Source organism: Camelus dromedarius, chromosome 23 (assembly GCF_036321535.1).
Source record: "Camelus dromedarius isolate mCamDro1 chromosome 23, mCamDro1.pat, whole genome shotgun sequence".
Taxonomy (NCBI): Eukaryota; Metazoa; Chordata; class Mammalia; order Artiodactyla; family Camelidae; genus Camelus; species Camelus dromedarius.
This window is the reverse complement of record NC_087458.1, coordinates 169,432-193,152: the sequence shown is the minus strand read 5'-3', so window position 1 is coordinate 193,152 and position 23,721 is coordinate 169,432. Positions and strand designations below refer to the sequence as shown.

Here is a 23,721-nt window from a genome sequence, read left to right as displayed (position 1 = left end):
GCACGGACACACCAGGGCTTCTAGAAAAAGGCCGCAATCAGGCCGACCCCAGGCCTGTGTGCTGTCCGCCAGGGCCACGGTGACCGGCAGTGCCTGGTTGGGCTGGCCCCACAGGCCAGAGGCTAGGCCCAGTACGTGCCAGAGGCCACAGAGGGTCAGGCCTCCCGCCTGCCCCGGGGGCACGAGTCCGGCTGGTCTGGGGTGCACCCAGCCCTCCGCGGAGCCTGCTCGTGTGGGCACATGAACGAGAGAGCATGCAGCTCAACCCAGGGCTGGCCGGTGTGGTCTGAGCCCGGCCACGGGGAGGGGAGGGGAGTGCCAGCCCACCCGCTGCCTCCTGTAATTACAGCTCCGCGGTGTCCCGGGGAGGCTGGGATGCGTGGGTCCGTGGGTCCGTGGGTCTGTGGGTCCAGAACTAGACAGAATTCAGAGGGCTCCGGCTGGGAGCTCGGGGTGCTGGAGGCAGGGCAGGTGGAGCTGGGGAAGGTGATGGGGCAGGAGGCAGCCCCACCCCCAGGACCTGTCTGGGCCCGAGGACCCAGCTGAGAGCGATGGAGCGGAGCACGAGGGAGTTCTCGCAGCAGGCTGAGGACGGACAGCGGTTCTCCACTGTTCTCTCTGCCCACCGCGCTGGCACGGGTCCCTCTGACCCTCCCAGGTGGTCTGGGCTCAGGCCGCCTGCACTCGGTCTGCCCTCTCACTGTGGGGTGGGCTCCATGGGGCACTTCCTGCACAAGCCTTCAAGGGAAGGTTGGATTTAGGGGGCCCAAGGCCTGCCGGGCTCCAGCCCCAGAGGCTGAATGCAGACACCTGTGCGCCCACCTGTGCCCCATCAACCACTTATTCCTTTAATCAGGTTCTCTGAGCACTTCCTGTTTGTCAGCCCCCACCCCAGGCCTGCCCCCTACAAGCTCCCAGAACTGAACCTGAGTGTGGGGCTTCCTGGAGGTGGGTCCCGGGCACAGGGCATAGCTGTGCAGAGGCCCAGGGCTGTGGATGTGCACCAGGGCCCCGCGAAGCCCAAGTGCCTACCTGCATTCCTGCAGCCCCCAGGGGCCCCGGCCCAGAGGAGGCCGGTGCTGCTCCCACGCTTGGAGCAGAGGGGAGGGGCTGGGAGCGTCGTCCAGGGAAGAGTGGTCCGCGGGGCCAGCAGAGGCTGCAGAGGAGGTGAGCTGGGTGGGAGGCAGGGTGACCCCCAGGCGTTGGAACCGGTGCAGGGGTTGGGGTTGATACAAGGGTGAGGTTCACATACCAAGTCTTGGGGTACCCCGAGGTCGCCCCCATGCTAATGGCCGCCCCCTTGAGGACTCTGACCTCTGACCATGCGGGGCGGCCGAGCCCTGCCGGTGCCCCCTTGTGCCTGGTACCGGGGCTGTGCTTGTGCTGGGAGGGGTCAGGAGACCGGCGGGCGGGGGTGCGCCGTGAGCAGACACCGCCTCATGACTCCCTTCGGGCTGTGTCCGCAGGTTCCCTCGGAGACATGGAGGCCAGAGAAGAGGCCCAGGCCGTGGACACCAGCCTCCCGGAGCCACTGGAGCCAGAGACCACGGGGCAGCCGGAGCTCCAGAGCCCTTCCAGCCCAGGCAAGTTGGGTGGCGGGTGCGACAGACCAGGCTCTGGCACCCCCACCCCTTCCCCGTTCCTCGCCTGTGACGTTGCTGGAGCCATTTCCCACTGTGGACTCAGTTTCCACACCTGTGAGATGGGCATGAGCTTGCGGGTGTCTGTGGGCTGGCTATGCCCACTGGGGCCAGGGAGGGGTCTGAGAGGGCCTGGAAGAGGTGACACACACATTTTCGGAGGGTCTTCGTGGTGCAGGAGGGGAGAGCGAGGCCCGATGGGGAAGGTCTAGTCCAGAGTTGTCGGGGAGTCATAAGGGCACCGAGTGACCTCGGGAGGATCACGGCCCCCAGCCTCGGTGTACCCACTGTGAAACAGGGTCATCTGCCTCAGCACACGTGCTGCTCAGTACATAGCAGGTTCTCCTGTTAGGGCACTTCAGCCCATTTTACAGACGGGAATGAGGCCCGGAGAGGTTAAGTGACTCGGCCGGGGTCACACAGCCTGCAAGCACCTGAGCAGGATCTGACCCGAAGTCTGGATTCAGGCTGGCCCCTCTCCCCTCTGTCTGCCCCCCTCGGGCCCCTGGAGCCTCTCCTTGGGCCCTCCTGGTAGCGGTCTCCCTGGGGGGTAGGGGCGCACTTCTGAAGCTGAGAACAGGGCTTGGAAGGAGAGACCCTCAAGCTCACCAGAGAGTGAATTAGTTTGGCATCAGGAGGCCTGCTCCAGCCGGGTCCCTGGCGGGACTTCGAAGCTGGGCCAGCCTCTCGGGCTGGCTGTGCCCCCCGAAGACCCCAGGAGGAGGGGCCTCACTGAGCTGGAGGCAGTGGGGGAGGTCAGTAGCCTCACCCTTGTTTTCCAGAAGATGGAGCTGAGGCTGAGGGGTTCATGGAGGGAGGACAAGAGGTCTGGGCTCTGCCCGGTCACCTGCCGTGAGCCCCCAGCCCCCTTCTGCCCCATCCCCCCTGTCGGCAGTGGGCAGCGAGCTCCCACCCCATCCAGTACCCTCCAAGCCCTGTGCACAGAAGCTGAGTTAGCCCTGGGCCATAGTCCAATAGGGGAGACATGGCCACAAGCGGGACTGTTTAGGAGGGTGGTAAGTGGGTGGCTTGACCAGGAGCAAAGGAGAGATGGGGTAGGGGCAGCACTGAGCAGAGAAGGACATGTGGAGCCTGTGCTGCACACATCTGCACATGCAAAGGCCCTGAGGTGGGACAGACAGGGGACAGCGGGAGAGCCCCTCAGGGCTGGGACTGGGGGGCCGAGATCCCAGATAGACAGGGGGCTTCTCCCTGTGGACCCCATCCCCAGAATGTCCCAATGTCAGAGCGTCAGTCGCCTCAGGATGGCCACAGGTGCCCAGCAAGCCCCATCCTCTGACACCTGCTGGCCCGTGCCCCTTTCCCCAGTGTCAGGCCCACTGGGGTCACCAGGGCAGTGCAGTGAGAAGGAGGCCAGGCTAGAGGGACTTGAACCCAGAGCCGGGCCTCCAGTCACCCTTGGCTCCTCCGGGACAGCGGGCAGGGTGGAGGGTCAGGGGCCTGGCCTCAGGGGCTTGTTTGTAGGCCTCACTATCTCTGCAGTCATTGTCACCACCACCATGCTGCAGGCAGCCTCTCCCTAGCCTGTCGGCTTTCACATCCGTAACTGGGGGAGTACCTGTCCGGTGGCCCAGGCAGTGGGGGCCCCATCACTGTCACCATCACCATCCGGTGCTGCGCACTGACGGGGGGGGGGGGGGGCGGCGCTCTCAAAAGGGCAATGGCTGGTTTTGGGTGGACTTTGCCCCCAGGAGCCTGGCCCCTTATCTGATCTGGGAGCCGGGCTGCTGGGGTGGGGGTGGGGGCGGGGCGGGGAGGAGCTGGAGAAAAACAAGCGGGGCTGCACCTGGCACAGGCCGCGGTGATAACGCGCCGATGGGCGCGATAAGGCGGCGGGAGCGGTATCTGCTTGTCAGGCGGGCCCAGCGCGGCTCCCGCGCAGTGGCTGGAGCTCGGGTGCCAGCCACTTGATTTATAGCCAAAAATAATAGGACTTTTATACTGTGTGATTGATTTATTCGATGTTAATCACGGCCCTTATCTTGGGGATTAATAATCTGCCGGGTGCGTGACGTCACCAGGGGGGCTGCTATGGGAGCTCATCGACCGGGGACCGCGGTGGTTATCGGGCCGGTGCGGAAGGCAAATATGCCCTTTGGGCTGGAGTTGGGTGCGGGGCCTGGCGGAGGGGCCCCCGCTGCCGGCCGGGGAGCCCGGCGAGCCGGGGCCGCACGTGTGCCCGCTGGCCTGGGCGTGCCGGGCAGGCCACCCTGCGCTCTAATCATTAACGGCAGCTGCCGCAGCCGGTGAGCAGGCCGAGGGCTTCTCAAGGCGGGCGGAAGTTGGGAGGTAAGGCCAGCCCCTGCTTAGAGCAAGCCTGGGGGGCGGCCTTGGGCCTTGGTGTCCTTCCCGGCCACAGAGTAGGGAGAGCCGGCGACTTGGTGCCCAGAGGCTCAGTGGAACATGTTGGTGTCTTCCCTTCTGCAGACGCTAGTCCTCCACCCCGGCCATTGCCACAGCCCCCCATGTCCCCAGGAGGCCCCGAGGAGATGGAGAGTCAGGAGCCGGAGACGAGGCTGGAGGCGGAGGAGGAGGAGGCCAGCAGCCCCTGGGGTGGGCCAGGTAAGCACGCCTGCACTCGGGGTCTGCCAGCATCACCTCTCCTGGGTGGCTTGGGGGCCCTGCCTTGTGGGAGTCCTGGGAGTCGGCCACCCTGATGGCTTGGGTGGGACAGGCCTGGCCTGTTGGCCAGGGAGGTCGATAGTGAACCACCGGGCCCAGCGCTGCCTGTTTCAACGTCCAGCCGGCCTGTGGGGCCAGCGGCTTCCCTGGAGGTAGGCCCCGCGCAGCAGACAAGCTGCCGATGATCTCAGGCGGCAGAGTCCGGCCTGGCTGGGTGAGCGGTGCAGGCTGTGAGGGCGAGGAAGGGCATGTGGGAGATGGGAACAGCCCGAGCAGGAGGCAGGGAGGTAGGGGTGTGTGTCTGGAGCCACCAGGATGCCCGGGCCTTCCCAGCCAGGCCAGGAGCTCAGGTCTGTGCAGGGCGGGAGAGGACCCACCCCTGGAGTGGCTGCAGCACGTGGGAGGGAGGTGGCTCCAGTCTGCCAGGCCCTGGACCACAGGGAGTGTCTCTGACGGAGGTTTCACCTCCCAGCACTCCCCCTGCCCAGGTTGCCAGAATTCTGACTGTGGAGGGCCCACCAGATGTCCCCTCCCAGCAGCTCCCCAGTTCCACCCACTTATGAGCACAGGGCAGGCTGGGCGTGTCTGCTCTTTCTGTGATTCCTAATTAGAACTAGTGCCGCTTGGGGGACCCAGGGCAGCTTGGGGGTGGGGTCCCAGGGCTGCCACTCAGGGCACTGGTCGTTGAGGGCGGTCCCATGGGAGCTGCTGGGTGAAGGAGGGAGGGCGTGGTCCTTGGCGAATGGAGGGCGGCACCGAGGCTGCACACCCAGGCCAGGCGTGTGGGCACACCTAGCAAGCATGTACTGAGCACCTGCTGTGCACCGACCTGGAGCTGCCCTCACACAAGTGAGGGTGGTGGCCAGTGGGGAGGAAGCACATGTGAGGGCCTCACCGTGCTGGGGGGTCAGGGAAGACTTCACCAGGGCAGAGGGGACCCCTGTGACCTCTCGGGGTGTCAGAGATGGTCTCTGACACCCCGAGGTGTCCAATGCAAGTGGCCGTGTGGACCCCTCGTTGGGATCCCAAGGAGTCAGGAAGAGTACTGGGACCGACGTGTGGTGTCTGCGTGGTGCCGCGTGGGGGTGGTGGCTTGTGTGCCTTCCAGTCCCCCTGCTGATTTAACACAACACAGCCCCACCATAGGTGGGGGTCTGGGGCCCAGGGAGGGAGGGGCTGGCCTGGTGGGCACAAGCGAGTTGGCGACACTGCTCCACCGGGAGTCTGAGCTCTCTGACAGCCTCTCCCTGCTGGGTGGGCCGTGGTGCTGCCTGGGTGTGGAGCATCCTGTGCATGGCAGGCTGGGGGCCCCCTCTGCCGTCCCCAGGCTGGGAGCGGGTTGAGCATAGCGATGTCTTGCCCACCCCACCCCACCTTAGGGTCCCAGCGATGGGCCGGGATGCGACAATAGCAAGCCCACCCCCACCGAGGAGCGCCTGGCCAGAGACGGGCCACAGGCCCCGTGTGCACGGGGCCCTCCCAGCCCAGTCGGCACAACTGAGCCGGACGCCCACCTGCTGGGGTCCGGGACCGGCAGCAGGGCCTTTCTGGGCGCAGGGGCAGTGCAGTGGGGGCTGGGGCCCTGCGGTCAGACTGCTCTGACCCCGTCAGTCTCCCCAGCTCTAGAATGGAGTAGCAGCGAGGCCCCCAGACACTGGGTCAGCACGACTCCGGCACGGGCTCCCGAATTCCAGGGAAACCCAGATGCCTGTGGGACCCTGATAGGCCCCTGGGCAGGCGGTGGGGCTGAGGAAGCCGCAGCTGGACAGAGTGACCATGGGGACAAGTGTGCCGGGCAGTCACAGGCGGCAGGTGCAAGGCGACCCCCCCCTTTGTGGAGAGACCCAGACGCAGAGCAACAAAGGGAGCGGCACGCCCATGTTGGTGGCAGCCACGGCCGTCCTCCGCTGGCCCGTCCACCCTGTGGGGCTAGCAGCACCACCCCCATTTCACAGACAGGAAAGCGGAGGCCTCTGGGCAAGGTCTGGCCCCCAGTGGCTGTGGGGGCCGTGGTTTGGGCTGGGGTGCACCGTGGAGCTTCCAGCTCTATTCGCATCTTCGGGGGCTGGGGGGCTCCCTATCGGCCCCCACAGATAGGCATTTCTGTGCAGCGGGCAGCGATGGGCCGATAAGCAGCCGCCAGCCAACCGCCGTGGTGGCCGCCCCCTATCAGACCCTGAACAGGCCACACTTATCGCCAGCCCGGAAAGCCAGAGACGCCCCGTGGGCTCTTATCTTGTAGGGGCCGCCGTGCTGGTGCTGGGGCGGCAGGGTCGGTGTCCCCAAGGGCAGCGCCCAGCCCAGTGGCCAGTATGTGTGAGGACAGGGTGTGCAACCAGGGCCTTTGCCACAGGCCCGGTGCTCCTCGTGGCTCCCCAGCCCCTCCCTGTCCATCTGCACCTCTGCCCACTCCCTGTCTGAGTCTGTCCGTCCATCTCTGCTGCCCCCGCCTCCCCATCCCGTGGGGACAAGTGAAGGCCTGCCCCAGCCTGCCTGGCTCTGGGGGGTGACTGGCCCCAAGTCTCGGTTCCCCATCTGCGCGGTGTGAGGATGGGCCTGGCCACCTCAGAGAGACCGGGGCTCGGCCCACACAGGTGCTCGCCGCTGCCTCTCCATTCTGGCCGCATCTGCTCATGGGTCTCCAAGGATCCCTCCCCGGGTCAGACCCACAGCCTGAGAAGGGTGCTGAGATGACAGGGGCTCAGGGGCAGGTGACATCAGCCGGCTGGGAGGCTGGGCCTCAGTGCCTCTCTCCAACTGCACGGTGGGTGCAGCAAGGCTGCCCTGTCTGTAGCGGTCAAGGCCCCAGGCAGATGGCCACAAAGCCCTGGGGAGACGCCCGCACGGCACCGGGCGGAAGGGAAGCCTCCAAGCCCCCTGCTGCCCGGAGGCCCTCGGCACACACTGCAAACCTGCTGAGGTGCTGGACCCGCAAGGACTTTATAAACACTGGAGTGCGAGCCCCGGAATGTGCAAAGGGCCTATTATCTCTAGGCCTCGTCACTGCACCCACACTAGGTCCCCCCACCCCATCTGCGACCTGGCAACCCCAGAGCTCCAAAAACAGGCCAGGAGGTGCTTGGGGTCTTGTCTTCATTTTCAGACGTTGCGAGCATCGTCAGCTGCTGGTGGCTAGTTCTCCAGTGTTGCTGCTTCTAGTGGGAACCCTCCGGCCCCAGCTGTCCTGAGAGGCAGGAACCTGCCTGCCCGGGCCTGGGTCCAGCTTTGCTGGTTACTTGACCTCTCTGGGCCTCAGTTTCCTCATGTGCTCTATGGTGCAGAGCCAGCGCCCCCCCCCCCTCAGTGTTGTCATCCCTCTGGGAGGCCCAGGCTTCTCTGTACAAGGGAGCAGGGGGAGGGTGCAGGTGGGTTCATTGGGAGAAGCAGCTCTCTGAATGACCAGAACTCCGCTCTCGAGTGGAAAGCCACCACATCCTGTGGCCGGCCAAGCTGTGTGGCCACAGAACAAGGAGAAGCCACCTCGCCCTCGAAATGGATGAGGACAGAGAAGGGTCCATGGGGGATGGCCACCAGCCCCAGGGAAGCAGGGTGTTGGGCTGAAGGCTGCGCTGGCCCCATCCTGCCCTCGTCTTCCTTTGAACCGCCAGCCAGAAGGGAGCGGGCAGGCAGCAGGGACCAGAGAGTGGGTATTTTTATCTTTGAAATGACCTTGTTCGCTAGAGGGGCTGGTTGCTTAAAATTCTGCTGTGCGGATGGTTGAGAGCTATCGTCTATGATCCTCAAAGCACGTCTGGGAGGGTGGCTGCGCTGCCGTGGCCGTCAGGGCGGGGGCCACCAAGTCCCATCCCACAGCCTCCCCACTCACCATCCCGGAAAAGCAGAGGGCGGGCAGACAGGCCAGCCCCCATTAGGACTGAGAGCCCTGAGGGTCCCATCTGACTGCTTGGGGGTCCCGGGCCTGTCACCCACCTCATGGTACCCGTCGGAGCCTCTGTCCTGTGGCACAGTGGCAATCAGTGTGACCTCAGCCTGCCTGGCTGGGTTGTGAGAAAACAGATGAAGGGAGGGGCTGCAGTGGGTTTGGGCCCCCAGGGGTCTGGGAGCCTCCTGTGTAGCCAGGCCTGGCGGGGAGTCCCCCGCCCATGACTGGTCCGGCATTGCCTGGGGGTGGACGGAGACGGTGTCACTCCTCTGCCCTCCCCGCCCGCCGTGCCCGGCCCAGGGAGGCGAGGGCAAGCACATCTCTGTGGTTCTCCCCTGCCTGTCTGGAGGTAGCATGGTCCAGGCACTCCTGAGTGCAAAGCTGTCCACCAGGGATGCTGTGCATAGCTGGGGACTGAGCAGGTGAACCCAGAGGCTCGCAGGGACTCCCCACCAGCTCTAGGGGCTGGTCCAGTGGCTGTGAGGGTGGCATGCACTCCGTGGGGCCAGGAAGGAAGGGTGTGGCCAGGGCTGTGACATGGCTGTGTGAGCAGGGCCCTGGGAGTGGGGTCCCCTTCACCTGTCTTGGGACCTGGAACTCTTCCCTGGTGACTACTGTTTACAAAACAGAATCCAACTGACCAAACATCAGGTGTCACCTTTTTTGTCCTCAGCTTCATCTCTAGCCCTAGAGGCAGAGATGGGAAGGCGGGCCATGTTCCCCCTGCACTGCAGGCCAGCAGAGGGGACAGCCAGCTGGTCAGGCCAGGGCAACAACATAGGAGGACCCCAAACCTCCCCTACTCCATCCCCAAGGTGAGGCCCAAAGGATAAGTCAAAGTGGGGTGAGGGTGTTCAGGATGGAGTGGGCATGTGCAAAGGTCCTGAGGTTTGGCTAGCATGGGCATGGCTGGAGCATTTGAGGCTAGAGTAGGGTTGGAGAGAGGACAGGACATGGAAAGGCCAGGGTTGGGCTCAGGGCCATAGACTGTAGGGAGACACCTCTGTTTTCTTGGCTGTAAGGTGGGGACAGAGTGTTAAGCAAGGCGTTTGATCAGCTGCTGCTCGGAGAATGGGGAAGGGCATCTTTGGAGCTCGGGGGTCAGTCCTGCTGTGAGGGGCCAGAGGAGGTGTCTGTCTGCCGTTCCCTGCTTGGGGACCAAAGCCCACTGCCCCCCTGCCCAGGGCACCTCCTGGAGGCCGGGGATCCTGGCCCCTGGAGCATGAGCAGGGCCATCGCTGGCTGTCTGGGCCGCTCTTGGTTGGCTAATCTCACTGCCCTGAGTCTCTCCGCAAACCTCAAGGTTTGTTATCTGGCGGTGGTGGGCAGGCGGCCGAGGCAGGACGGCCTGTCCTGACGGACAGCCGGGGAGATGGGCCGATACAGCCTGGCCACGCGCCCCTCCTGCCAGTTCGGCATGTGTGTGGGTGTTAAAAATCATTTCAGCGCTTTTGCGTTGTCGCCGGCCCGGCATTGCGGCCCAATAGGCCTGCTTATCTTAGATTAGTGGACAGGGGGAGGGCACAGGAGGGGGCGATGGCGGGTGGCAGGTCAGCCTGGGGCCAGCTCTGGAGTCCAGGCCCAGCAGCTTGGTTAGGAGCTACCTCTTCTGGGTGTCCCAGGGAAGAGGGTCCACACCAGATGCCCCCTGAGGCCCCCCAGCAGGCCCTACGCCCATCCCGACCTCCCCACCTCACAGCTGTGCAGATCGAGACTTGAGGACCGGGGGGGGTCCCAAGGAGGGGGCTGTGTGGCCCCACAGTCAGCCATCCTTCCTTCCCAGGTGTTGGCTGAGGACAGGTGCTGGCAGAAATAGGGACTGTGTTGTGGTGTGACATGCTTCAGAACCAAAGGACAGTGGGGTCTACAGCCAGGAGTGGGCAAGAGAAGGAGGTCGTGTATGCCCTCAACAAACACCTGTGCACCAAGTGCCTGCTCAGCGCCAGCAGAGTCCAGGCACTCGGGGAGCTGCTGTTCTGGGCAGTGAGAGAGAGATTAAATAATCAGTAAAAATGTCACATGTCCGAGGGGGTGAGGCTCGGGATAAAATAAAGAAGGGACAGTTCTAATAAGTAGGGTGGCCAGGGCCAGCCTCGCTGAGCCACGTTTGAGCACAGACCAGAGAAATGGGGGAGCCAGCTGCCATCTAGGGACAATGTGCCAGGTGGAGGGCGCAGCAGAGGAGAGAGCCCTGAGGCCCGGGTGTGCCTGGCTGGGTCTGGGGCCAGTGCAGGGAGGGAGGAGGTGGGTTGTGGTGGGGGAGGACCTGTTCTGTAGGTGGTTGTCTTGGAAATGGGGTTTAGAGGTCACAGGCTTTGGCCAGCAGAGGCCATAGGTGGCTGGCTGACCAATGTCCCTGGGCCCTGAGTTCTTTCCATGATGCCCTCCCAGGCCAGCAGTCCCCAGGCAAGGGTAGGGGCCTGAACCCGTGGCCGGTGTCTACCGCCAAAGCTCAGTGCCACCCATCTCTGAGCAGGGCCCTGTGGGCAGAGCCCCCAGGACAGGGCTGAGGCGGGGGCTGTGAGCCCATGGCCTCTCCATGGCTGGCCGGGCCCACACAGATGCCACCTCCTGCACTGCCCGGTGGGCACTAGGGGCCCGAGCACCAGGCCACACACGACACCCCAGAACAGCCCTGAGCAGAGGGGCCTCCGCAGTGAGACCCCCCGTTCCCCCACCTGAGGGGCAGCTGGGGCCTGGAGCTGGCCATGGCTTCCCTGGGGGCCAGGCTGTTGACCCCTCGCTGTGGTCAGCAGTTCTTCACCCTGGAGGTGCTGACCGCCTGGCACCATCGGCCCTGGCCAGATGGAAGCCACCCTTTGGCCCAGTTCTGACTTCGACCTCCACCCCTGACAAAGGCCTGGGCCTCAGGGACACACAGGCAGCCAGAAGCTGGAGAGGGGCAGACGGTCAGTGGGCCGACCCATCAGACTGCCCTGCCACCCACTTGCATTTTCATTTATCGAGCACCTACTGTGTGCTGGCCCCCATTAGAGACCCTGGGATGCAGCATGAGCCAAACAGACCAGCTGATGCCATCCTGGAGCCATAGCCCGTTTCAGAGGGAGGGGTCAGTGAGGGCGGGGGCTAAGCAAGGAGCACAGGCTGAGAAGCGAGTGGAGAGCCCCTCACCCTTGGGGATTCGTATGAAGAGCTCAGCAGGCTGGGGGAGCCAGCCCTGTGGACACTGGGAAAACCGCTCACCTGCATGGCCAGTGCAAAGGCCCTGTGGTGAGGATGACTGGGAAAGGGGGCAAGGGAGGGGAGAGCTGGTAGCCATGTGGTGAGTGGACTGTGGAGGTTCAAAGACAGACACAGGAGACCCACGAAAAAGCTGAGACTGTATTTTGGTGTTTCGGACGTGGTCACTGAGGCACAGAGAGGTTGGGGCGATCGAGCAGTGATGAAGCCTGCAGTCCCACCCCTCCTGGCCCAGCCCCATATGGTTCTCTGGGCCCCTCCTGGGGGGCGTGGGCTCTGCGCTGGCAGAGGCTCCAGGCAGCAAGGTGCCCTGCAGAGAGCGCAGCCAGGGTGCAGGTCCTTGGCTGCCCTGGCAGCGGGTGGGGGCCCAGGCCTGCGCCGCCCGCTGACCTCACCCGCCTTCCGGGAGTGGCTATCTGTGGCCGGGAAGGCCTATCTCAGCCACGGGCGCTAATCAAGCCGGCTTCCTCCTCCGCCCTCCGGCCAGCTTCCTGCCCTGGCCAGCCCACCCCCCGCCCCAGGCTGGGCGTCTGGGTGTCCGCCCTTGCCCTGCCAGCGCCTCCCGGACATCAGAGGGACGCAGCCCCCCCAGCCCCCCGGGACCTCTGGAACCTGCTGCCCCTTCCAGAAGTTTCCTTCCCCGTCCTCCCCTTGGGCCCAAACCACACCCACTAGGACCTGGCCATGTGGCCCAGGGCACATCAGCTCACCTCTCCCGGTTAAGTGGCCACAGACGCACACTGGGAGGACCCCAGGGGATGACAGTGCAGGCTGCCCCCTTTGTCGTGCCGCTGCTAGTGCTGGCGGGACCAGAGTGAGCCCTGTTACCAGTGCTGTCACCAGGACTTGTGTGTCCTGGTCCCCGGGACCAGCACTGTTACCGTTCTGCTCCCCCTGGCTGGCGGGGCCCCCACCACCGGCACCAGCGCAGACCTGGCTTCTAGCTGCCACCTCTTGCAGTGGGGTCCTCAGGGCCCACTGCGCCCCTCTCTGGGCCCAGGCTGCTCCCCTGTGGGACAGGGGCAGGACGTTCCAGTTGTCTGGAGAAACCAGGAGGGCTGCGTGTGGGAGGCTGTGGCTGTCTCCCAGCAGAGCATGATGGTACAGGCCCTGGGGCACTGCAGGGCCACTGTCAGGCCGCTCCCTCCCCAACACGGGCTGGCTCTCCCTGTCCTGGGAGGAAGACTGAGGCAGCGCTGCCCTCCTGCAGGCAAGGCCTCCTCACAGCCCTGCAGGGAGCAGGGAGCTCCATCAGGCCCACTTGACAGGTGGGGAGACCGAGGCTCGAGAGCTGCAGAGGGTCTCCCAGCCCCGGGGTGGGAGCCGCCCCGCCCACCCCGATGTCGCACTGTCCCCTGGGCCCCCACGCCACGCGTGCTGGCTCCCTATTTATTTAGTATTCGTCCTCTATCTCTGCGTGGAACTTATTTCCTCACCGTGTGTTTCCATTACGGCGGCGGTGGACGCGCCGATAAGATCGGTCCCTGGAGATGGGACAAAGGGGCCGCCATAGGCTTGAGGGCTGGTCATATCCTGCCCGAAAGGGCCAAGCAGGGCCTGAAATGAGCGATGCTATCGGGGGCTTATTGTATGTTGTGGGGGAGGGGTCCCGCTGCCTCGGGGGCCCCCGCCCCTTCGGAGAGAGTCTCTTTGGCCGCCCCTCCTTGAACCCACCCCTCCTCCCTCAGGCAGGTGGCCCCGGCATCTGTCTGGGCCATCCCAGGTCACCTGTGGTCTCCGTGGGGCTGGGAGCTGCCAGATGCAGTGGGCTCCGGGCCGTCCACCCCCGGCCCGGGGAGCGCTCCCCCAGGTGCAGGTGCTCAGGCTGGAGCCGCCCAGGCCCCGGGCCACCCGAGCCCCTCCTGGTGCTGAGAAGCCCCTGTCCTGACTCAGCAGTTCAGCTTCTAGGAATTGACCCAGAAAAGTATTCTCAGCTCGGACAGGCGCAGGGGGCGGGGGCGGTCATCGCGGCCGTGTTGAAGACAGCAAGCCATTTAGTTTTTATTTTTGCTAGCCTGAAGAATTTCTACAAGAAAGGGGAGAAATGATTCTAAAAGAAGCAAATTGCACACACAACCCCTGCCTCTTTGCCCGTGCGTGCGTGTGTGCGTGCATGCGTGTGCCCGTGCGTGTGCATGCGTGTGCCCGTGCGTGTGCGTGCCCATGCGTGAGTGTGTGTTTGTGTGCGTGTGCGCGTGTGTGCGTGCGTGTGTGTGTTTGCATCTGCACGCTTGCTTGTCCCCAAGCACACCCACCGCCAGCAGCTCCCACACCCAGCACCCGAGGCCACAGGCAGTCGGGGCAGATGGGGGCTAACACTGAGACAGCCCCACCACCGCCTCTGCCTTGCCTGGTTCCTGAGTCTTTACTGGTTCTGCCTGCCCCGCCCCTGGAGGCCCAGGACTCGCTGGGTCTCAGAGAGCGCAAGCCATCACCTTGGCAGTTGAGAGTTGGGCAGTATGTGGAGGTGGGAGTGAGCACCACGTCCAGAGGTGACGCCCCTACTGGAGCGGACCACGGGCCCCGGCTGGGCTGGCAGCAGAGTGCTTGATTTGGGGCCTAGTGGGGAGCCCTGGGGGTTCCTGGGCAGAGGCACAGAAGAAGGGAGCTGTGTCTGGGGTGGCAACCAGCCTGGGCTCACTGTGTGCAGGCAGCAGGCCCTCTGTCCTCCAAGCCTACTTTCCCAGGCCCCTGCCCTGGCCCAGGCATGGTTCTTCCCTGCCTCCCCGCAAGGGGCAGGAAGGACGACAGAGCACTGGACAGGGGTCATGGGCCTGAGCTTGAACTCAGTTGCCCACCTCACTGTGTGGCTGGGTTCTCTCTGACCCTCGGTCTCCTTGTCTGAGAAGGAGGGGAGTAACCACCCCCAGGGCATGGGGTGGTTCAGGGACTGAGTCATCTGTGCCTTGAGAGCAGGTGTCTGCTGGTTCCATGCAGTGCATCGAGCACACACAGCCTATGAGGGGGGCAAAGCTATCCCCAGGGACTCCCCTCATGTTGCGTCATCCTCAGGGACCCGTTTAGAGCCAGGGGGGCTTGGGCAAGACATAGCCTTCCCTCGGCCCAGGCCCCTCCCCAAGTGCCCACGCCTCCCTTGTGGGCGGAGCAGCCGAGGGTGTTTATAAAGGACCTGCTGGTGCTCAGGGCCTGGCGCCTTCCCTGGAAGGCGTCTCTTACTCTCTAAGGGGCTGGCCCTGGGGGTGGTGCGGTGTCAGGACATCTCCATGGGGTTGGCTGACCTCTGTGCCTGCTGCCGCCCCTGGGGTGGGGGTGGGCGCCCGCCAGGCTGGGTAGGACAAGACTGGCCTGAGGCTGGGGGCAGGGCCCAGGGACACAGGGAGCAGGATGGGCCAGCCAGGTGGAGAGGGGGTGAGCAGGAAGCGGGATGGGAAGGAAGGGCCCTCGGTGGTGTTGGCCCCTGGAGAACGGGCAGGGGCCGGGACGCCCAGGCCGATAGCCAGATAAGCTGTTTGCACAGGAGGTGCTTTCTTTACCTTATCAGACACCCTGCTTCCGCCCCCTCCGGGAAGAGGCAGGGCGGGGTGGGCCAGGGACCCCCACCCCAGTTCTCAGGCCTCAGGGTCTCCCAAGACCAAGCTACCAGGGCCCAGGAGCTGATGGGCCCTCTCCCCATTTCACAGGTAGGGGGCCTGAGGCCCAGAGACCCAGGGTGCTTTTTTTTTTTTTTTTTTAAAGCTTTTCAAGAAGGCTGGAAAGGCCATGAGGCCTTGCACTTTGAGGCACCGGGAGCTGTGGTTCTCAGGCTCTGTGGGGCCCAGGGAGGCTCCGACCAGGGCGGGGAGGGGAAGGGGCCGGCAGAAATCCAGCAGGTCCCTGGAGGGGGGCGCGGGCCCCACCCTGACTGCTGGTTATTCCCAGGCAGTCCCAGCGCCATTAGCTGGGGCCAGGGTTCAGCCCGATAAAGATGGGCTGTTGTTCTGTGTCAAAAAATCAATAGTCTCCAGCGATGCTCAGAGATAGGAAGAGAAGTTCACAGGCCCCAGCTGGCGGGGGTGCAGGCCGGGCCGGGGCTCCAGTGCCAGGCCACCTCCCTGCCTGTGCTCCCCGGCAAGCCCGCTGTCCCCCTCTGTGCCCACCCCCAGGTCCCCGCTTTGCAGATCAGGAGGCTCTGGGCCTGTGTGCATCCCAGGAGTCAGTGCAGGGAGAGCAGAAGCAGAGAGGACGGCGCAGTCCTCCCCCACCTGCCCCAGCAGGACCAGCTGGCCCTTCTCCCAGGCCTGCGGCTCGTCGGCAGGACCGGGTGTCCAACCCCAGTTCGGCCTCCTGCCACTGTCCTCTAGACACAGGTACTCATGGGGCGTACAGGGCCCAGGCTCTCTCAGGACACAGCCATCAGGGGCCGCAGACACTCTCCTGGAGAGACTGAGAGATGGGAAAATACGGCACTAGAGGTGGGGGGTGCTTGGGACACAGTGGAGCTGGTGGGGACAGGGGGCCGGCCCATGGGTCCCCCTGCTGCACGAGTGAGGGGACTCGGGAACACCGAGGTCCCCGGCCAGGGCGTCCGGGGTCATGCCCCTGGAGGGCCCTTCCCAGCTCAGACCCTGTGGCGGGCACCATGTCTGACACCCGCTGGCCCGGGTCAGAGCCCCCTCTGCCGTCAGCTCCCGGGAAGGCTCAGCCTGGGCTCGCCGGCCTGTGTGACGGCCCTGTGTGACGCAGCGGCGCTGAGCAGAGCTTGTCAGCAGAGGGGAGGCAGAGAGGGCAGCCCACCCCAGGGCAGGGAGCCTCTGGCAGGTGCAGTGAGCAGGTGTGTCCCACCCTGAGGGGCCGTCTAGAGAGGAGTCCTTGGGGTCTGAGCTCTGGAACCCTCTCCAACCCAGTGCCCGCCACTGGCCACTGTGAGTGCAGGTCTGTGGGAAACTTGTTAAGAAGGAACGTTCTGGGCTTGAAGCCCTTTGAAAACCTCTGGCCTGGAAGGAGAAGGGTGAACGCCCTACTCCAGGGAGTCCCAGGCTCTGCACCCACCCCCAGCCTGGAACCCAGGGGCTGGGTGCCAGCAGAGGCTAGCGGGAGCCGCACTGGGCACTGGGCACTGGGCAGTGGCACCATGGGCCAGCAGAGAAGCCAGAGACTTCTCCGGGTGGTGGTGGGACTGACGGGGGCCTCTGGGGTCGCTATGGGGACTCCTCTGACTTCCCCTCAGTGAAGTGGGCGTCCGTCCGGCTCTTGGTCATGGCCACTGTCGCAGCCCCCGTGCTGGGCACTCGGTAGCGCGGACAAGTGCCGTAGCAATCGGGTGGGGCTCAACCCTGCGGCCAGCCCCCAGGATAGGCGTGGGAGAGACTGTCATCTCAGGCAGAGGTGTCCTCTGTCCAGTGGGCAGCAGATGGCACTGGGTCACAGCATCCGATCTTCCCCATGAGGCCAGAGATCCCAGATTACACGTGAAATCTGATTTTCAAACCACGACAGCCAGTCCTCATTTTCATATGTGTCCCCAGCTCCCCCAGCTGCCTTCCCAGGTCCGGGCCCTCCTGGCAGGGCCCGGCTCCCCCGATGCTCAGGCTGGAGGCCGGGTGGAAACCCTCACCTTGGCCCCCAAGAGCCGCTAATCCTCTGAGCACTCGAGTGGCTTTGCTTCTGAGCCGGCATTCGTGTGCGCCCGTCTTATCTGGAGGACACACGTCAGATCATCCCTTCCATGTTGGCCCTGCTGCCTGCCGCGGGGCCAGGGTCCCGGGCCACCGCCTGTGTGCAGACCGGGCATCGGGACTTTTCCTGCCCCGCTCAGATTGGTGGCTCCCGCCTGGGATGCGCGGACTGGACTGTGCTTAGGGCCCGGAGCGCTCCAAGACTGGCTGGGAGTGCGTGCCCACTGCCCAGGCTGAGGGCATGGGTCTGAGCTCAGAGGGATCCGGGCTTCACTCCCCTGTGTGGCCTGCTGGCCTTGTAACCTCAGACAACCCCTCGACTTCTCCAAGACTTGCTTTCCTCGCCTGGCAGGGGAAAGGGAGACACACCCCACCTGATTTTGCCCCAAAGCCTTTTCAGACGAGTCCTCTTCGATTCACAGGTGGGAGCCTGAGGCCTGGGATTTGTGACGGGGAGTCTGAGTCTGTCCAAAGGTGCCATAGCCGCTGGTGACAGCCAGCGCTAGGATCAAGCTCCACCCCTTTTTGCTTCCTGATGTGGCATTCAGGCGTGGCCTGATTCAGGGGACGCACTAGCGGGGTAGTGCCCTATGGCCCTGGGCCTCCAGGTCATGGGGCCCTAGGCTGCACAGGCACTTCTGCCTTCCTCCTGCCATGGGGGGTGGGACCGCTCAGAGACCAGCAGCGAGCCTGTCAGCCGCCTGGCAGGGTGTTCGTGGTTGCCCCCGCAGGGGAACCAGCTCCAACTCCAGCAGATGTGTGGGCCTCCTGTGGAGCTGGCTGCCGCCGTGCACTTTGACCTCACTGATACACCGGGCTCAGCCTCACAGCCCTCCTCATGCCCCAGGCCTCGGGTCTCCGTCCCCAGTTCCCGGGCCTTGTCACACATCTGTAAACAGGAAGCAAAAACAGGGCCAGCAGGGTGGGGCCCAGAGGGGGGATGTTCCGAGAAGCTGATAGGAACTTGCCGTCCCCAGCTGTTTCTCTCCAGGCCCGATGTGCCCCCTTCAGCGAGCTCACATGAGCAGGGCCATGGCATTCACGCAGACAAACCCTCCCTCCTGGCCCAGAGGCTCCGTGGCCACAGAGCAGAAGGGAGGTGTCCCCCAGGCCTCAGTGGTGCCCACCCCACCTGGGTGGGCTCTCGACTCTCACCTCAACAATAGCCATCTAGGAGGTGGCTTCCGTGCCTGCCGCGGCCCCTGTTTGGTGTATCCACATGATCAGGTCTCCGCCGCCTACAGGTGGCAGAAGCCCCAGCGTGCCGGGGCCAGAGCCACCCAGGTGGGCAGCTGATGGTGGCTGCGGCCGCGTCCCGCTGCTGTGGACTGGGTACTTGCCGTGGAGGCTGGGACCGTTGGCCGTGTGGCGCCGCACCTGGGCCGCAGGAAACCCCGTCACCGCGGAAAGCGGGCACTGGTGATGTCTGTTTTAGGGCTAAAGCCCCAGGCCCGGGGGGCCGAGAGCCTGGCCAGGATCACGCAGGGCTGCAGCCCAGCCGGACCCCCGCTGGCTGCCCTGGTCACTGAGCACTCATCGTGCGGGGCCTGCCCTCCAGCCTTTCTCCCATTATGTCATTTGACCTTGACCTATCCCCACTTAACATGAGAGGAAACCACAGACAGGGAGGGACATGACCCAGTACCAGCCCGGTCCTGGAGCTTAGAGCTAACGGGGGGCTCAGCGTCGTCCCCTGGCAGCCCCCCCACCCACAGTGCAGGCCTCTAGAAGGGCTGGGCCAGCTCAGTTGCAGGGCAGTCCAGCTGGCTGCGGGAAAGGGGCCACCCTCGGTTCCAGGTCATGGGAGCCGGTGAGGTGTGTCTGGAGTGGGAGGGACTGAGTGAGCGTGTGGGTAGGTGGGGAAAGAGGGCCTGCCCCATTTGCTGGTGACCTTGAGAGAGGTACTCGCCCTCTCTGGCCTGGTTTCCACGTTGGTGCCAGACGTGCTGGACACACACATTCTCCGGGCCCACGGCCGCCCAGCCTGCCCCAGTCTGGGCCCAGGTCCTCAGAAACTTCTAGAAGCCTGCAGGGCGGGGCCTGCTCACCGTTGGGGGGGTTTCCTTTCTCCCTCTCGCTCCTTTTCTCTCTCTTTTTTGTGACTTTTATCAAAGGCAAACAGTGTGATCCATGAGATAGGGCTGGCTCCCGACAAAGCCAGGGCCAGCTGGCCCCCGGGAGCCACAGGGCGAGGCCGGGCGGGGGCGATGAGGCCGATTAGATAAGTGGGTGCTGGCAGGGACCCTGAGGTGAGCGCCCACCTGCCAACCCGAGCCCACTGTTCAAGGCAGGGACCGCAGGGCGGCCGGCCTTTTACGCTGAAGGCTACTGGCCATTAGCAAGGAGGCTGGCCCCTCCTTCTAGGGGCCAGCCAGCAGGGTGCAGGAGGCAGCCCCAAGCTCAGGGACTCTCCCGCAAACCAGCAGGGCTGCCTCGGGGCGGAGCCGCAAGCCAGCCTGCCGGGGGCCGTTGCACGGCGGGGACTGAGGCCTGCACTGGCTGGGCTCGGTGGGCTCTGGGGCCAGATGGTCTGGGTTGGAGCCCCGGACCTGCTGTCAGGAAGGAGCTCAGGTCTGAAAGGGTGACTGCAGCCCTTGCTGCGCCACCTTGAGCAGGCTGCTTGAGCTCTCTGGGCCTCCGCGGCAGGACGGGGCGGGCCGAGCAGTGCCTCCTCGCTGTTCGTCATGCGTGCGGTTGAAGGTGGTCACTCTAGGGCCGGGGCAGGGCTGGGGCCGAGGCTGAGTCTCAGGGCGACTCAGTGCAGCCCCAGCAGGGCCTCGCGTCTGGGTACACCGGGGACCGAGGGCAGGGGTGGCCCCGCTCACTGCCCTCACAGCCCCTAGCCCGGCACGCACCCTGGGTGGAGGCGGGACCGCCCGCCGCTGACCCCAGACCTCAGCTCTCCCGCCGCCGCCCCCCGTGGGGCTCCCAGGAGTGGCTCTTGCCAGCCCTGCCTGCTCCCCCTTGTCGCCCAGGCACGAGCAGAGGCTTGTGAGACCTAAACAGAGGTTTAAATCATATAAACTGCAAAGGATGAGCCTCTCCTCTGGACCCTCGCAGATGCTTTGGGGTGAGACTGAATCCTGGCACGCGTGTTCTGGAAATAACGTGTGGGGGTGTTTGCCGGAATGAATTGGTCCTTGTCCCAGTGCTGTGCCCGCAGTGACAGCCTGACCGCCGTGGGGAGGTCCACCCTGGCTGCGTGGGGTGCCCTCTCTACCAGAGGAGACCGGTCTGCAGATGGGAACGTGAGGACAGAGCAGGAGAGGGGCTGGCCGCCCGCTGCCCTCCACCTCCTCTCCAGCAGCCTCTCCCCACCCTCTCGTCTCTGTCGCCTCCTGCCTCAGTCCAGAAAGACCCAGAAAGGGTGTCAAGGCCCTGGCCACAAGCGTTCTGGGGCTCTGGTTCAAATCCCACCTCCCAGCTGTGTACCTGGGCCAATTGCTTAACCTCTCTGAGCCCGTCTCCCACTCTGTATGCTGGGCAGAGTAACTTCAGTGTGGCTGGGAGGAATCCCTGCAAAGTAAGCCAAGCTATTGGCTAAGACTCTGTAGACAGAGGCCAGGAATTGTGTTTGTACTGAGTTCCCTGGGTGAATGGCATCCCCTCGCACTCTCCACCTGCGGACACGGAGGCCACAGGAGGCAGAGCAGGGAGGATGCAACCGGGGCCTCTCTGGAGCTGGAGGAGGAGACGGAGACGTGGGTCACCGGAGGCTGCCAGAGTGGAGGCCGCCTCCACTGGGAAGTCACCGACTGGCCCACCATGGGAGCTGCCACACTGATGCTTCCTGGTTGCTCCTGAGGGCAGAGGCTGTGCCTCTCTCATCTCTGTCCTCGGCACCCACGTGGGGTTTTGTGACTGGCTGAGCCATGAGTCCAGAGACCGGGTTCTGGTCCCACCTCTGGCCTCAGCTCGCAGTGCGACGTGAGCACTCCCGGGCCTCCCTGGGCCCCAGGTTTCCTGTCGATGTGGCTGAGAGCTGACCATCTCCACGGCCACTGCGGTCTGGGTCCTCCGGCTCTTTCTGAGGCTATTTAAAAATAGCCGTCTTCCTGTCTGTCACTCTCCTTGCCAGCTCCCGCCCCCAGCTCAGCGTCTCCTGCCCCCAGCCCCTTCCTGGCCCATTCATACTTTCATTCATTCTCAATTTTGAACTGAGCCCTCATGAGATACCCAATCTGCATGGGTAGGTGGCCCTGCCCACCCCCAGCCTGGTTTTTAGATACATTCTTGCTTCTGACTGGGAGAGAGCCCTGGATAGGTGCTAACTGGGCTTCAACACCTGCTTAACTACGCAAGGGGTTGGGCAGGAACTGGGAGCTGGATGGATATGGAACATCACCAGAGCCACCATGGACAGTTACACAGGTTGTACACCACACAAGGGCACTAGGAGAGCTGCGGCTAAGATCCGGACGTGTTCTCACCAAGCCAGGCACCTGCTGTGGCCCTGCATGAGGGCCACCTTTCTAATGCACAGCCCCTCTGAGATGGCTTCCCCTGGACCAGAGGGTGGGTTCTGATGATGGCCAGTGCCCAGTCCCAGCCCACATCCCCTGGATCCCTGGTCTCCCTGCCTTTCCCAGGCCTTGAGCAGCCCCCAGCAACCCAATGGGTGGGTTCTGCCCCCAGTTGTGCAGAACGGCTGCCTTTATCAGAAGCTGTCCCGTCTCTGGTGGTGCGTGATACCCAGAAGATGGAGTGGCAGCCATACTGTTATCTGGGGCCAGGCCGCCAGCCTGGGGTTCTGATTAGGGAACATGGCGGTTTGCCTGTGGGTGCGCAGGGTTGGGGGGTGCTCACTGGCTCTGCCCCTTTCCTCCATGGCCGTGAGGGCTCTGAGGGGCCTCGGGATCCCACAGGTGCACCGAGTCAGGGGCAGACTGGGGGCCCTGGGCTGCACCCACTTCCCTTCCTGCCCACAGAGTGACCTGGGCTAGCCGCCTGCATCCCCTGGCCCCCAGTCTGGGAAGACTGAACAGAATTCCAAGTCCCCCACCTCGGGGAAGGCGGACATTGGCCCCCCGAAGGAAAGCACTGGCTCCTGGTGGGGCCTCGTGCCCGACAAGACCAGGAGCAGGCCCGAGGCACTGGAAGGGAAAGGGCCTGTCCCTGGCTTGTCTGTGGCCCCAGGGAGGCATGTGGGCACCCCAATTCTGAGGCCCAAGTGAGGGCCTCCCATGAGGCTCAGAGGGAGCTGTGTCCAGATGGGGGCAGGGCACGGCGTTAGAATTCTGGATGATTCTGCCTTGACCCCTCTGCTTGGAGTTGGCAGAATGGTAGGGGGTGGGCGGGGCAGAAGCCCAGCCCATGGTGGGCTCCTCGCCAGCCTCAGAAACAGCGTGGGCCCATCAGGCGTCTGGACAGGCAAATGAGTGCCCAGCAAGCTTGCCTTTAGAAAGCCTCTCCCTACAGATGCCCATCCCCTGGGGCAAGCCGGCTGGGGGACCAGAGCCTCAGACCCGCCCAGGATGCCAGGGGCCAGAAGCCCAGGTCAGCATGTGGAGCCAGGGGGCCTGGGTTCAGATTCTGGCACCCTGCTGCCAGCGGCAGGCCCTCTGGGGGCCACGGCTTCCTCGTCTGTCGGTGGGGGGGGCGTCACAGGGCCGTCTGAGCAGGAACAGGTGACCGCGTGCCCACTGGGCACCCTACAGGGCCCGGGGAGGGGCTGGCCCGTGGGCAGAGTCCTGGCCGGGACCCAGGCATCCTGGCTCCACTGGCAGAAGACACAGCCCCGTGTGGGCGGGCCTCTCCGCGAGGCTGAGAAAGGGTGCCGCCTCCTAGCCTCGTCCTGGTCCCCTGCCATCTTATCTGCCCTGGAGAAGACAAGGACGCAGTTAGACATTTTAGCTGGGCCTCCTGGCATATTTACACGTTATCTCTACCATTAGGCCGGCCGTTATCTGATAATCGGGCCCATTAAGGCCACAGCCTGCCTGACTGGGGATCCAGGAAGTGGGGCCAACACAGCAGTACTCAGTCAGGGCCCAGGCCAGGCCACGTGAGGCCTCTGTGGGCCCAGGTGGCTCCCAGGGCACAAGGTGGCCCCGCCTGCCTGGGGAGGGACCGCCCTCTGAGGGCATGGCCACCATCACCCCCTTGTCCAATGAAGAGGCTGAGGCTCGAGGAGGCAGGTAACCTGCCAGGTGTGAGTCTCCCAGGGCGGCCTGGGCAAATGTGCACTACCTGGGTGCCTTAAAGCATCAGAAGTCTGTTCTCCCACGGTCTGGAGCCAGAAGCCCCAAATCAGGGTATGGGCAGAGCTGCACTCCCTCTGGACGCTCCAGGTCTCTGCCTCTGCCTCTGCCTTCACGTGGCCACCTTTACTGTGTCTCTTACGGGGACATTTGTCGTTGGCTTCAGGGCGCACCAGATAATCCAGACACTCATCTTGAGATCCCATATTAACCCCAGCTGCACAGACCCTTTTTACAAATAAGGGCACATTCACAGGTTCTGGGCGAGTGTGTCTTTTGGGGGCCACCATTCAGCCTTCATCACAAGATCACGTGGGTCATTCAGTGAGGCCCGACTGCAGACCCTGTCTGACCCCACGGCCCTGCCCCCTGCAAAGGCAGTGGTGGGGCTCACGGTAGAGGCCCATCTGTCCACAGAAACGTGGCAGAGTCCTGCGCGTGGCCTGCCACAGATGCCGCTACCCCAGCCAGGCCGCCGGCACCTGGGAGCCCGGCCCCACCCACAGCAAGGCAGCTGTGCCCCCTGGACAGCCCTACAC

General features: G+C 64.4%; 1 protein-coding gene across 2 annotated transcripts in view; it reads left to right on the top strand.

The window, feature by feature from the left end:
* ZFPM1 (zinc finger protein, FOG family member 1) overlaps nucleotides 1-23,721 on the top strand; it is a 66,125-nt gene that overhangs the window by 24,486 nt on the left and 17,918 nt on the right. For both annotated transcript variants that reach the window (XM_064477662.1, XM_064477661.1), the window contains exons 2-3: nucleotides 1,467-1,583; nucleotides 4,089-4,223. In XM_064477662.1, coding sequence (XP_064333732.1) covers nucleotides 1,481-1,583; nucleotides 4,089-4,223 — 238 coding nt within the window. In that variant the 5' untranslated portion in view covers nucleotides 1,467-1,480. The remainder of the gene's footprint in view (nucleotides 1-1,466; nucleotides 1,584-4,088; nucleotides 4,224-23,721) is intronic.